The 15707-nt window shown below is 32.1% G+C and overlaps 1 protein-coding gene across 4 annotated transcripts in view; it reads left to right on the top strand.

Annotated features, from left to right (window-relative positions):
- The window catches only part of LOC143044961 (uncharacterized), a 62089-nt gene extending 57979 nt beyond the window's left edge, over nt 1-4110 (top strand). For 3 of the 4 annotated variants that reach the window (XM_076217234.1, XM_076217235.1, XM_076217237.1), the window contains one exon: nt 3125-4110. In XM_076217234.1, coding sequence (XP_076073349.1) covers nt 3125-3222 — 98 coding nt within the window. In that variant the 3' untranslated portion in view covers nt 3223-4110. Of the gene's footprint in view, nt 1-747; nt 843-3124 lie in introns of all 4 variants that reach the window. The other variant, XM_076217236.1, reaches the window with a different exon arrangement.
- Nucleotides 4111-15707: the final 11597 nt, after the last annotated feature.

Here is a 15707-nt window from a genome sequence, read left to right on the forward strand (position 1 = left end):
AAGTCCCTGTTCATTGTTTGGCTCCCTCCTAAGTCCCTGTTCATTGTTTGGTTCCCTCCTTAGCCAATGTCGATTGTTTTGCTCCCTCATCAGTCATGGTGTATTGACATTTAATGTTTTGTATTATTTACATATTAAAGGTAACATAAGTTTAAAATGAACTTCTAATGGTAAGTCAATGATATTTGGTATGCAGTTGTATATTAACATTTGTAAGTCATATCTCCTTGTTGATATGTCCATACCCCCTCATCATAGGTTTTTGACATTGAAACTTTTACATAATTCATACTAAGTGGGAGTTGTTTTTAGGTTACTTTATGATAAGTCACTGGTACAATGTGGTATTTGATATGCAGTTTTATAAACATATTTAAGTTGATTGACTTTGAATGAGTGACATAGTTTACATGTTAGTATTGACATTTTAATTTCAACATAATAAATATACCATTAAAATTACAAAACAGGAGACATATCTCTGTGTCAGTTTTTGTTTATAAAGAAATGGTGTTTAGGGTTTATTTGTGTGTGCTGGTTAAAGATTTATTTAGTATTTAGTTGAAGTTACAATTGTATTAGCTTGATACAGGCACATGTCTATGAAATAAGAATTTAAAAAACCCTTCTGCTATCTTTATTGGATTTATTATTTTGTTGGGTAGTTTGATGATTAACTCACATTGCTATATTTGATTGATTGTTATGAGTGTATGTCCACAGCTCAATCTCACTCTTCAATTTAAGATAAAACAAATGCACGCAAAAGGAGGAATATGTGTTGTTTAAAAGTTTTAAGAATTTTGATTCAATTCATGGCAAAGTAAATGGCATTTAAACAGGTAAATTTTAATCCCCTTTCCCTCCAGCTAACAAGTTGAAAATTTCACCAACATTTGCATGATTATCACCAACTAACTGTTCCATCAGAATATTTTTATGTCCAATGTATGATAGTAATGGATTATTTTTGTGATCTGTCAGTACATCTGTGTAGGACCAAGTTAATGTTTGGGTTTGATTAAGTTTAAAGTGTTGGTTTGGGGTAGTTTGTTGTCACATTACCTTGAAACTTACTCTATGCCAAAGTAGGTCTTTGACCTAGTTTTCATGATTCACTGAACATAAAAAAGGACAAGAGGAAGAGAGATCATGAATGGTGTTTTTTTGATACATATTCTTGTATGAATACCTTCTTTTCAGTACCAAAGTAAATTTTAGGTTTTGCTTTGTTTAAGAGATAATTGGACATAAAATAATGGACCCTGTTCATCTAATTGAGGAACTTATTACCAAAGCACATCCCTGCATGGGAGCTTGTAAGTTTGTGTGGAATTATCCAATTAGCAACACATGATAAGTGATTGCCACACACCTGTGACATAAACACACCTCCAGGGTCTCTGCGGGTTAATGGTGTTGATTTGTTTTATTCTACCCAACTATCTATGTATTGCTAGTTGTTTGTCAAATTTGCCCCCCTTTGAATCCTTTTCACAGCTTTCATTTGTTGAATTGTTTTTGTATTGATATATTACCCCATTTTTTTTTATAAAAAGTAATTCCTTTTGAAAATCTCTCATTTTATCTTATACATTTGAAAATAGTGAACTTTCTTTACCAAAACAATTTAGGGTTTGTAGGAATCATGAATATCCAAAATGATCAGAAGCTAAGAAATGGCTTTAATATAACCATGGCAACTTCTTTAACAAAATGGATCACTGGACTTGTTTATTAAGAAAAATGAAAAAAGAAAAAAGAGGTTTTGCCCTTTGAATTGCTTCCTCTTGTTGGTCTTCAATGAAAGTCAGTGACCGCTAGCAGATGTCTTGACTCCCTGCTAGAAAAAATGCTTGAAAAATCATTATTATTATAATTCTTGTTCATTTACATTCACCAGGAAAGCTCATCATTTACATTATACCTTCAAAATGATATACAGTTGAGACACATCTCTGTGTCTGCAGTTGATTAAAAATAGTTACAGTGTTTGATTAATTCTGAATATCTTATTCAGTATTTGTTTTTAAACTAAACTTTTCTATTTTCTCCAATTTACTAAAAACAAATATGTTCTCTCCCTAATTCAACATAACATTGTTACAAGGACCTTTTCCAATAAAAAAAAAACATAACAGTTTGTTTTGTCACCTTGATTCTTGCATGTTTATAATGTTGGTTTTTCTATTAAAACCTTGACATTTTTATGTGAGTTTTTTAAATGTTATATTTGTATTTATAAGTATTAAACCATGGCAACTTAACTAAATATACCATCAAAATTACAAAACAGGAGACATATCTCTGTGTGTTGATTTAATAATGAAAAACAGAGGTTTTTTTTAACATTAGAAGTAGATCGAATGATAATTTAGGATGGTTTGATTGCCAATAAAGGCTCTTTATTAGAGACAAAATGAAATAGACCTAAGCAACTATAGGTGAAAACTTGACTTCCAACAACACAACCTGCTCAAAAAGACATTAAAATTATAAATCTAAATCAATTCAAATTAGAATTTATGAACAAAACATTTTGATAAAATGAAAACTAAAATTATATACACCAACAAGCCACTATAAATGAATTACAGGCCACTGACTTGGAACAGGCACATAGTGAATGTGACTGGTTAAACATATTTGCAGGCTTCTAATTAATCCTCTGCCAAAAACTTACAAAATCACAAAAGGTACAAAGGACAGATCTGAGAGTACTAACAGCTACTGTATCCTAGTTCAAGCCAAAAAACAACTAATGAATAAAAAAGCATTTTTATGGTTCAGTGGTCAAAATTGAATTTGACTAATTGCCCATTAGGTCTGAGAGGTTTAGCTAGCTATAAAACTAGGTTCAATCCACCATTTTCTACATAAGAAAATGCCTGTACCAAGTCAGGAATATGACTGTTGTTACTCATTTGTTTCATGTGTTTGAGCTTTTGATTTTGCTATTTGTTTAAGGATGACTATTTAATAACTATTTAAGGATTTACTTTTTGAATTTTCCTCGGAGTTCTGTTTTTATTTTGTTGAGATTTTACTTTATTATCATATCTTAAGACTGGAGATTGTATGTTATTCTACATATTTAGTCATATATGTTTATTTTTCTTTATAGCTCTCTCACAAGAAAGTGGTCATGTGACAATCCAGTCTACAGAAGCTTCTAATTCCAAGAAAAAGAAAAAGAACAAGAAAAAAGGAAAATTGCTGTAAAACCATAGACAATGAAAAAAAAAGGAAAAACCATAGACAATGAAAAAAGGAAAAAACATAGACAATGGAAAAAGGAAGATACGTTTTACTAGTAAATGCAAATTATTAATTCTTGTAATTTTTCTCAAAACTTTTTTTTGTGAAAAAAGAAAGATTCATTATAGGCTCAAATGAGGTTTTTGAAAACAAAAATATATTTAGTAGTTCTTGTTCATTTTTTTTTTAATTTTAAACTCCTTATAAACATATGTTTTAGATTTCAAAAAATGGTTAAGTTCACATTTAACTCAACATGAATTAGTGCTTTACTTAAAAAATAATGTTTATGTATTTTTAAATCCCCATAAACTAGTGCTTGGAAGCTGTGTAATGGTGTATTATAAATGTCTTCAGAGAAATGAATTTTAAGCTCTATTTTTTTCTTTCCCAAGAAATAAGTCATATGAAAAAAAGGAGAAAACGTATACCATGGGGACCATTTGTTATATTGGTACGGAAAAGTTAGCAATTATCCAGATGAGTGCTGTGGATCAAAATACTTTGCCTGTACCATATCCATTTGCATATCAAATAAAGTAATTTATTTAAGCTATATATATCTAGCTATTTTGTAAAGTTAATTCTAATTTTGTCAAGGTCTTGCAAAATTCTATTCTTCTGAAAAGGAAATTTTAAAATTTACTGTTGCTTTTTCAGGCAGGAAGGGGACCATTGATTTTATTGTCATATTTTTAGGGAAATGTAGCAATTTTCGAGACTGGTGCTGTGATTGTTTTTATTTTAAATTCTATCATGCTTTATATTTTATAAGAATCCTGTTAAAAGGATTTTGTTTTTTTACTTTTACATATGCATTGTTGATCTGTAGAATAAATATCATGCTTGAAATGTGTCTTACTTTACTTTCATAACAAATAAAATTGAGAATGGAAATGGGGAGTGTCAATGAGACAACAGCCCTTATGGAAATAGGGAATGTGTCAAAGAGACAACAATCCTACAAAAGAGCAGAAAACAGCTTAAATCCACCAATGGGTCTTCAACACAGCAAGAAAAACCCTGCACTGTGAGGTGTGCTTCAGCTGACCCCTAAACAAAAATCTGTACTTGTTCAGAGATAATGGATGTCATACTAAACTCCGAAAAATATAAATGAACTGCAGGTACAAAAATGCTGTGGGATTAAACGTTTTGTGAGTTCACCACCCTTCCCTTTTACCTCTACAGACACATCAATAGGAACAGTAAAACTCAGTTTAAAAGAAGTCAGAGTCCGATGTTAGAATAGGTTACAAAAGAAACTAAACAAAATGACAATGATACATGAATGAACAAAGGACTACTATCAGTTACTGACATGCCAGCTCCATACCTCAATTAAACTGATTGAAAGATCTGCTAAGACACCATGTGTGTTAATAGAAAAAAAATATGTGTCACAATCTATCCTCAAAAATGGGGGAAAAAATGCCATAGTTAAGTTCTTCTGTCTTGTGTATCCTTAAGCCCCGGTCACAACAGATCGTAAGATTTTTTGTCGTGGAGGATCTTTAAAATAGTTATCGTGACACTGTTGTGCAAATGTCAAAAAAAAATATTTCGAGTGGTCACATCAGCCATGACATGTCCTCGATGGGTACATGACAGAAAAAAATAATTGTAAATGCACGGTCTCAATGAAGAAGAAAAGGGAGATTCAGGCTTACTGCATTGTCAACAAGACAATATATTTTTCAGGGTTACTTCATTGTCAACAAGACAATATATTTTTCAGGCTTACTGCATTGTCAACAAGACAATATATTTTTTGGTGATGATTAAATTTTTGGGAAATAACTAGTGGTAGGTCAATTATATTAGGTACACAGTTGAATTAGCATTGGCACACTGCATTTCCATGGAGATTGTTTGGCTCCCTCTTAAGCCACTGTTCATTGTTTGGCTCTTACCTAAGTCACTGTTCATTGTTTCGCTCCCTCCTCAGTCATGGTTTATAGACATTGAATGTTTTGTATTATTTACATATTAAAGGTAGCATAAGTTTAAAATGAACTTCTAATGGTAAGTCAATGATATTTGGTATGCAGTTGATATTAACATTTGTAAGTCATATCTCCTTGTTGATATGTCTACACACCCTCATCATAGTTCTTTGACATTGAAACTATTACATAATAATTACTACGTGGGAGTTTGTTTTTAGGTTACTTTATGATAAGTCATTTATTTGATAGTCAGTTTTATAAGCATTCTTAAGTTGATTGACTTTGAATGAGTGACATAGTTTACATGTTAGTATTGACATTTTAATTTCAACATAATAAATATACCATCAAAATTACAAACAGGAGATATATCTCTATATGGAAATGGGGAGTATCAAAGAGACAACAACCCTAATGGAAATCGGGAATGTGTCAAAGACACAACAATCCTACAAAACAGTTTAAAGCCACCAATGGGTCTTCAACACAGCAAGAAAAATCCTGCACTGTGAGGTGTGCTTCAGCTGACCCCTTAACAATTTTTTGTTCTTGTTCAGAGATAATGCATAATTGTAAATGCACGGTCGTGGGTTTGTCGCAAGTCGGTCGTGCGATAGTCGGAGGACAATTGTGAGTTTTGTTGTCAGGTTTTCATGTCATTGGATGCGCGAGTTGCTGTCGTGTCACTGTGGTGCCACTGTCGTACGACTGTAGCACGACAGTCGTAGGTCACTCGCGCATTTGACTCCCAACTACGTGTATATAAAGAAGGCCCGTGTATGAAAAAAAAAATAACCACTGTGTCCAACTTCAAACAAGATCTGGTAACATTTCTGGAACATTGAGATAATTTCTGGTTTTTGATATAACTGGTGTTGATAAGTCTAGTTTTCTGTGTTGTGTTGTTATATGTTTGTCTTTTGGTAATTTTGTTTTCGTTTTAAGCCATGGCATTATTAGTTTTTTTCGACTTATGAGTTTACACATCCCTTTTTATACGACCGCAAAAATTGAAAATTTTTTGGTCGTATATTGGTATGACGTTGGCGTCGTCGTCGTCTTCTGAAGACATTTGGTTTTCGCACAATAACTTTAGTATAAGTAAAAAGAAATCTATGAAATTTTAACATAAGGTTTATGACCACAAAAGGAAGGTTGGGATTGATTTTGGGAGTTTCGGTCCTAACAGTTAAGGAAGTAAGGGGTCAAAAAAGGTCCCAAATAAGCATTTTTCTGGGTTTTTGCACAATCACTTTAGTATAAGTAAAAAGAAATCTTTGAAATTTTAACACAACGTTTATGACCACAAAAGGAAGGTTGGGATTGATTTTGGGAGTTTTGGTCGCAATAGTTTAGGAATTGGGGGCCAAAAGGGTCCGAAATTAAACTTTGTTTGATTTCATCAAAAAATGAATTTTTGGGGTTCTTTGGTATGCCTAATATAACCGTGTATTCAGATTCTTAATTTTTAGTCCTGTTTTCAAATTGGTCTACATTAAGGTCCAAAGAGTCCAAAATTAAACTGAGTTTGATTTCATCAAAAAATGAATTCTTGGGGTTCTTTGATATGCCTAATATAACCGTGTATTCAGATTTTTGATTATGGGCCCAGTTTTCAAGTTGGTCCAAATCGGGGTCCAAAATTAAAATTTGTTTGATTTCAACAAAAATTGAATATATGGGGTTCTTCAATATGCTGAGTCTAACCATGTATTTAGATTTTTAATATTTGGGCCCGGTTATCATATTGGTCCACATTGAGGTCTAAAGGGTCTAAAATTGAACATTATTTGATTTCATAAAAAATTAATTCTTTAATTCTTTGGGTTCTATGATATGTTGAATCTAACCATTTATTTAGATTTTGGATATTGGACCATTATAGGTAAATGTCCAATTTAAAAAGTTTAAGTTCAGGCGCGTAGCTCCCTATACGCCAACACGCAGTTGCGTGCACATCGATTCGGCATGCAAAAAAAAATATGTCAAAATAAAAATTTAAAAACTGAATGTTAAAGGAAACACCTATGTTGTCACTCGACCAAATAAAAAACAACAGCAGAGGGTCACCAATAGGTCTTCAATGTAGCGAGAAATTCCCGCACCCGGAGGCGTCCTTCAGCTGGCCCCTAAACAAATATATACTAGTCCAGTGATAATGAACGCCATACTAATTTCCAAATTGTACACAAGAAACTAAAATTAAAATAATACAAGACTAACAAAGGCCAGAGGCTCCTGACTTGGGACAGGCGCAAAAATGCGGCGGGGTTAAACATGTTTGTGAGATCTCAACCCTCCCCCTATACCTCTAGCCAATGTAGAAAAGTAAACGCATAACAATATGTATCTTTTACAAGATTTGAATTTGTAATACTCAGTCTATGACATGTAGTTTTGGAGCACATAATACAGTGTACGGTTCATCAGTTTGGAATGATATGTACCAATCGGCATTAGAATTATCAGAACCTTCGATATCGTTGAAAATATGCCGAGGCGATGTGGTCGACAGACTACCGGAGCCAATGACCCTGAAAACACGCCAAAACAGTATTGGAAAGTCTCATTATTTTTTGCGTTCATAGACCATATGATAAGGGAACTGGAGAGTGGAGTTGCGTCTAGTATTATCAGAAAATCGCTTCTTTGCACTGTATGTGCTTCATCGTGTTGTAGGAAATATAACAAACGAAAAAATCTCAACATTGTCTGAGACATAAGAAACTGACCTGGCATGTAATTTTTGACGAATTCAATTGGGAAGTCGCTCGATGCCGAACACGTACGCTGCCAGTATCACATCTCGCGAGTGCCGGCTACCATGGAGATCTATCAGTGTACTACGTATGTTGAAAACAAATGTACGATCAACAATGAACAACGACAGTAGCATTTACGGCAGTAGCATTTGCCGCATATTAATCGGGATTTCAGTGTGGATATTGACAAAGTAATAGAGAAGTTTGTTTCTGCCTAGACCCGAAAAGCAGATTTTGGACAATTTTGAGTTAATTCTGTATCACAAATGATGTGTTGTTTATATATTACTCTATTCACATGATTCAGAAGACTAATAGTTTTACATTCATATTTTTTTAAAAGTCCTATCTACATAAAGCTCCTCTTTTAACCGTCCTACGACCGAAAACCGAAAAAAAAACCATTTTTCTGCATAAAAGGGTCCCAAAATTTTTTCGACTCGCTCCGCTCGGCGGTAGATGCTTGCACATCGTTTCATTCTAGCTACGCCCCTGAAGTTCTTAGACCTCATTCATTCTGTGTTAGAAACCTATGTTGTGTCAACTATTTAATCACAATTCAAATTCAGAGCTGTATCAAGCTTAAATGTTGTGTCCATACTTGCCCCAACTGTTCAGGGTTCGACTTCTGTGGTCGTATAAAGCTGCGCCTTGCGGAGCATCTGGTTATTCTTTGACTCTCTTTTTCCGATTTTTCGAAATTTAAAAAAAAATGAATATGTTTCATAAGTGACTTATTGAAATCTAAATTAGTCATTTATCCTGATATTTAACAAAATTAAATATGGTTGCATCACCAAAAAAGAAATTTTTACCACAATCCTTATCTTTGTAAAAGATATTTTTATCACATTCTTATCTTTGTAAAAGATATTTTTATCACATTCTTATCTTTGTAAAAGATATTATCACATTTTTATCACATTCTTATCTTTGTAAAAGACAAGTTACAAAATATTTGTTATGTTTGCATTATAGCTGAATATCAAAAATAAAAAAAACTATGACAAACAGCAGTAAACAAAACACAATATAGAAAACTACAGATTGAGCAACACTCAAACTCCCCGGGAGTTCCAGTTCCGATCCGAATACGGGTCCGCATACTACTCTACACTAATTGATGGAGTAAAGGAAAATAGTTCCGGAACGAAAACGATCACTGTCCGGAGTTTGAGCAACACTAACACACCATTAAAAAAAATTAGGGGTTTGAGCAAATTTGCATTTAATACACAAAATATGAAGTCCTGAAGCAAATATGTAAGACAAATAAAAAGTACTGATGATTAATGTCTTGTGGACATCTGATGGATGTTATTTGAACTACTAGTATTTTGATTTTTCAATTTGAAAAGGAAAATTAAAGGTGTAAAAGGTTTAGATGTAACAAGGACCTTATCATACTTTCTCTTAAGGGCATACGATACAGTTACAGTGAAGGTAATGACGTTGCTAACGTAAAATGTTATTTTCGCGACGTCAAACTCTGACATATTGGGAATAGATGCATTTTTCGACTGATTTGTATCATTCAAACTGATTTAAATTGAAAACGAGTGCATGGACCCCTATTTTTTAAAACAGCAATTTGTTTCATTTTGCAAGGAGATTATGTGATCCAAATTTTATAAAACTGTAAATAGCGCATTTTTTTTTAATTTTGATAAACATGCAGCAAAAAATGACGTTTTTTCCTCTATTCATGAACATTTGATAAATATAGAGTTATTTCGGAATAAAAATTGCATAATTTTTAATGATACTTATAAAATACAGAAATTACCGATTATTTAACAAAAAACATTTTGTGTTTATCTTTTAAAGCAAAAAAGTTATGTCTTTCTTTCGAAAAAGAAAATACGGACACAAATCTGAATTTTGAGCAAATATACAAAATTTCGACCTTATTTTACTCAAAAAGTAGCACATGAAGGTATATTTTTTATTACATATTTGATTTAATCAGGTAAAAAATAGCCTATATGCAAATTTTCATCAACTTGTAAATACAGGTTCAAAACTGTATCGTATGCCCTTAATGTCATCTTGATACCAAATCCGGATACTGACAGACTATTGTATGCAGTTATAAGCCAGAATAATACTGATACAAAGTAAATTAAAGTCAAATGAAAAATATAGATTCCTACACTGCAACAAGTGTATTACGATATTTCTCCACTCGAGACAGTTAAATTTTATTATTTAAAGCGCGAGGCTTGCCGAGATCTTTAAATAACTAAAATTTAACTGTCGAGAGTGGAGAAATATCGTAATACACGTGTTATAGTGTAGGATTCCGTTTCTCTAATGATTTTTATCCTTCTTTTTCAAAGATTTTTATAAACTTGTGTTCTTTATATGCGACGTCATCAGGCATGGTCGCCTTTTCTCATGACGTCACAATAGGAAAATTCAGAAGAAAACTAAACATTTAGACGTCATAATCAAATTTCGACTAATCATTTGCTGAGAACGGATTGCAAAACAATCATTTGAAGGAAGTTACTATTTGTCAAGGAAATCATGATAGAAAATACCAGCTTTTGAAATTTGTATCAATCGCATCAACTGGGAGAAACATATGTTATGCAGGTAATCTAGATGTGCAGTTACCTAGAAACGAAAGTTCTAACTAGGAAAATTGAAATCTAATCATTAGTCGTAACGGTTAGCTCGCCAACGACCCTTGTTATTTATTCTAGAAGTTTGTCAAGATATGAAACATACTTCATGTACCAGTCGCACAATTTATTTAAAGTCACTTTGAATTGTTTAGTTGAAGAAGGTATAGCAGAAAGTAAGATTAAAACATGATTTCGGAAAAGCGTCTATATGAAGTATGCCTCATAAAAATAAAGGAACAAGACGACAATCAAAAGAAACTCAGCTGGTTCTGTATGATATGTTGGGAACGACATGCTCTCGGATGTTTTAATACATATGTGACCTACATGTAGAAAACCATTGGTTTCAAGTCTAGCGGACGAAAGTTATTTAGGAAGCATGGTATCTTATAAATCTAATTTAACAGTGTTTGGACCTGATTCATCATCACTATAATTATAATGTTACACGGTTAGTTTCAAAGAACCAGCCATAATGCACTTTTCGAATAAGAAAGAAATTGAATTAAATCCAATGAAACAGCAATATAACGACAACGATAACCAAATGACTTCTGAATGATTTTATTCTCACAAACTAATTAATGACATAGTTATGGAAACTAACACAAAGATATAATGTACAAATTTAGAACATTTGCGAAAGAATGGTCTATCGTTCATTATCAAGCTTAAGAAGGGTGACTTTCCCATTAACAGCTTTGGTATATTAACATATATATATCTTGAGCAAAACAGTTTACATAATATTAAGGTGTTTGCATTGTTACATCAAAATTCCGGTAAATATGTATTAAGTTCATCGTCTTAAGATTTACAAAACATAATATATACAGATGCCACTGCCAGACGCGTGTTTCGTCTACAAAAGACTCATCAGTGACGCTCGAATCTAAAAAGGTAAAACGGCCAAATTAAGTGCGAAGTTGAAGAGGATTGAGGACCAAAATTCCTAAAAGTTTTGCCAAATACAGCTAAGGTAATCTATGCCTGAGGTAGAAAAGCCTTAGTATTTTAAAAATTCAATAGTTTGTAAACAGTTAATTTATAAATATAACCATATCAATGATAATTCATGTCCGCACAAAAATGCTGACTACTGGGCTGATGATACCTTCGGGGGAATAAATCTCCACCAGCAGTGGCATCGACCCAGTGGTAGTAATTAACTCATCATAGATACCAGGATTAAATTTTGTATATACGCCAGACGCGCGTTTCGTCTACAAAAGACTCACCAGTGACGCTCGAATCCAAAAAGGTTAAAAGGCCAAATAAAGTACGAAGTTGAAGGGCATTGAAGACCAAAATTCCTAAAAGTTTTGCCAAATACAGCTAAGGTAATCTATGCCTGAGGTAGAAAAGCCTTAGTATTTTAAAAATTCAATAGTTTTATTTATAAATATAACCATATCAATGATAAATCATGTCCGCACAAAAGTGCTGACTACTGGGCTGGTGATACCCTCGGGAAAATAAATCTCCACCAGCAGTGGTATCGACCCAGTGGTAGTAATTAACTTATCATAGATACCAAGACTAAATTTTGTATATACGCCAGACGCGCGTTTCGTCTACAAACGACTCATCAGTGACGCTCGAATCCAAAAAGGTTAAAAGCCCAATCAGAAATGTAAGGCTTGTCAATATATCTTAATGTGAAATTAAATAATCTTGCTTCTGAAGGAACTCGTACTCATATGAAATTAAGAAGAGGTCGACCAGGAGAGGTGCACAGCTCGTTCCCATATGAATGCCGACAATTTGTCATTGACATTCAGGAAAAAGATTGGGTTTTATCATTTGGTAACAACCTATATATTGCTTTTGTAGCTTTTTCTTGAAAATATTGTTTTGCCCTTAAAATTAGAAACTTTTCAAAAGATATAATTTAAAGATAGTCATATTCATTTACTTTCTTTAAATCATAATTATCAATATTGAGTTAAAACTTTTTAGCAGTCAACCTTTTGAAAATATCATTTCTTTAGCACATTTATTGTCAGTTTCAATTGTTTAGAATTTTATTCTCATGTTTTAAACTTTACAATACCATTATCCATTGTTTTATTTTAAAAAGTTCACTAACAGTTAATGTTTCTTTAAATATATTTGAACTATTTTTTTTTCAAAATATTTTTTCTTTTCTAAATGTTTTTATTTTACTTTAATCAATCGTATTCAAACCGCTGCTTTTTAAATGTCTTTCATGGGATATATTACTGATGATTCCGAAAAAAATGTCTGCAGATTTCAATAAAAATTTCATAGATCAAACACTAGCTTATCGAATTCCCATTTTAATGCGTTTTGTTTGGCATTATATATAGACTGTATTATTTCTCAATCATTTTCCATCTAAAAGATTACTTAAATCCGATGGTTCTATTTACCATTTTTTGTTTAAAATTTGACTCCAAGTTTAAACAGGTTGAAGTAAGTGAAATAGAAAAGGGAACATTTCAAACTCGTAAATGAAAAATTGAGCATACTCTCAATAATATAACAAGTCCATATCATATAATCAACTTAACTTTTTATAAGTCATTCTACAAATATTATCTTTCCCAAAAATACCATTTATTGAGATAACCATATTACTTTTTCTACAAAAGTCAATCAATTTTACTTATTAAAAATAGTGTCAGGATTTTTTAACAGACCTTGGAATGTCCAATTATCAAGAAGAATACATAAGCATTTGATCTGGAAATAGAATTATATTTATATTGGAAATTTCATTAGTTAGAGTAACATTGGTATTTTCGGTTTCATGGAAATCTTTGTGTGTTGCATTTGACTATTGAAATCACTACGTAAACAGATGTAGTCCTTATTTTTACAAATTTTGAAATTGTACGAAAATATCGGAAAAGGCGTCAACAATGATTGCGTTGTTATTTCAAAGGGTATTTAAATTATGGCAAATGTTATATTCTAGAAAATGAAAAAAATCCCAATATACTGAGGTAGTCATGCAAAACTATTTCTTGTCATGATTTATGCTGAAAATTGCATTATATATTTGATTGCATATTTGTGCTTACTGGTTCCCGGAAGGTTTATACTACAAAGACAGGTAATTGTTTTCTAAACACCAGGGTAAATATGCCCACCTTTTATTATATTATTCAATAGAAACTCTAAAAAAGTGTTGAACAGTGATCCCAAGTCTCCACGCTTTCATTTAATACCAAACACTACCCAAATATTTCACCTATTGTCAAAGATAAAGCTATGCGAAGGAACTATTTTGATTAAAATATGTACTTTCTTGTATTTCCTTTCCGAAAAAGTTGTTCAAACCTTAATAGACTGTCTATAACAGATATGCAACGTTTTGTATAATTTTGCAAACTATAGCAATACTACCAGATTTGTAGTTCTAAGTTTTATTTCTATTTCTGTACTTGAAAATAAAATTTTCACAAGCTATAATGTTTAAATTATCAAGTTATATTTCTTGTCAACAAAAAATATCACATTTATTTATTAAATATCTAAATGTCGAATGAAATAATAGTTTTACAATAATGTTTTAGTATATGAATTCTTGTTCACTGTATAACAAGTTGATTCGTGACAGCAACCCGAAACGCATTCCCCGTTTGAAAAAAGGGTTTTTTGTTTTGGTCTCGATCTTTTTAATAAGATGGCATCTTATATTATTGTTATCTTTCGTAAATTGTTCTTAAACACTATATTGGGTTTCCGTAAGATTAGTTGCAGATTTTCGTAAATGTTGTGTCGTGTGTGCTGTTGTTTGTTTGTCTTTTTCGTTTTTAGCCATGGCGTTGTCAGTTTGTTTTAGATTTATGAGTTTGACTGTCCCTTTGGTATCTTTCGTCCCTCTTTTTTCGTACTATTTCTCTGTCCTTTCGGGGTAGTTGTTTCTTAATTTCTGCTGTCATAGAAATTCTCGCGAGCGTTAGGTTAACATCGACAGAAGCTTGAGATCCTGGTGGTATTCGTGTAGTTTATTGTTATTCTTGTAGGTCTCTCCTGGTTGCTCTCATGTCGTTCATTAATATTCTTCAAAGTCTCTGCATTTTGTTCAGCTATTTCGGTGGTTTTAGATTAAGTTACCAAATAAACATGTAATGTAATTAAAAATTATAGTATATCGGATTTACTTACACAATGTTCCCAATGTTGTTACTTTGTTAAGGGAGATGGATTTATATAAGTTCTTTATGATTAAGAATCCCTGTATATCCATAGAATGATTGTAAGTTGTGTCTTTTTGAAAAAAAAAGTTTTAACTAATCATTCATTTCTAATTAATTCAAACTGTGAGTCTTAAAGTCAAAACCCTTTTCTTTTTCTCCTACTCTTTCGGGTTTTGGTTTACTCAGTCACGTTAGTTTGAATTAATTTTTTGAATAGCACAGATCTTTCAAAGTATTTAATTTTTTTACCAAAACAATCCAATTTTGTTTATTATAATGTTTGTGTCCTATTTAACCGAAGAAATCATAACTGGTTGACTATTTGAAATAGGTTGTTGACCATAAGGCTAATGCTTTATTTTTGAAGTGAAGTTCTAAGCTGACATTTGCAGCGTCGTATGTTGTGATATATTAAAACTTACAGGGATTGAAGGAGAATCTTTGTTTGATTTGTAAGTCTGTAATATATCGACAGTTTTAATTTATTTTTTCATATAGAGGATAACTTTCTATATAGTATACTACTGTTGCCTTTATTTCTACGACCAAGGACCTAGGAGGCTATTAACGTCACTTTTTTTTTAAATGTAATAGATCTTACTGTGAATTGGTATTCAGATATAGCAGATCATATTTATTCGTTTATAGTATATTTATGTACGTTTTTTTGATTGAGTTAAGCCTGCCAATTGATATTTTATCGTATGTTTTTCTATGTTGTGATGTTATGCTATTGTTTCAGAAAAAGGGAGAAGGTTTGGATCCATTAAAACGTTTAACCCCGCTGCAAATGATTGCACCCGTCCTAAGTCAGGAATCTGATGTACAGTAGTTGTCGTTTGTTTATGTAATTTATACGTGTTTCTCGTTTCTCGTTTTTTTTTAAATTTTATATAGATTAGACCGTTGGTTTTCCCATTTGAATGGTTTTACACTAGT

Source organism: Mytilus galloprovincialis, chromosome 9, assembly GCF_965363235.1.
Source record: "Mytilus galloprovincialis chromosome 9, xbMytGall1.hap1.1, whole genome shotgun sequence".
Classification (NCBI taxonomy): Eukaryota; Metazoa; Mollusca; class Bivalvia; order Mytilida; family Mytilidae; genus Mytilus; species Mytilus galloprovincialis.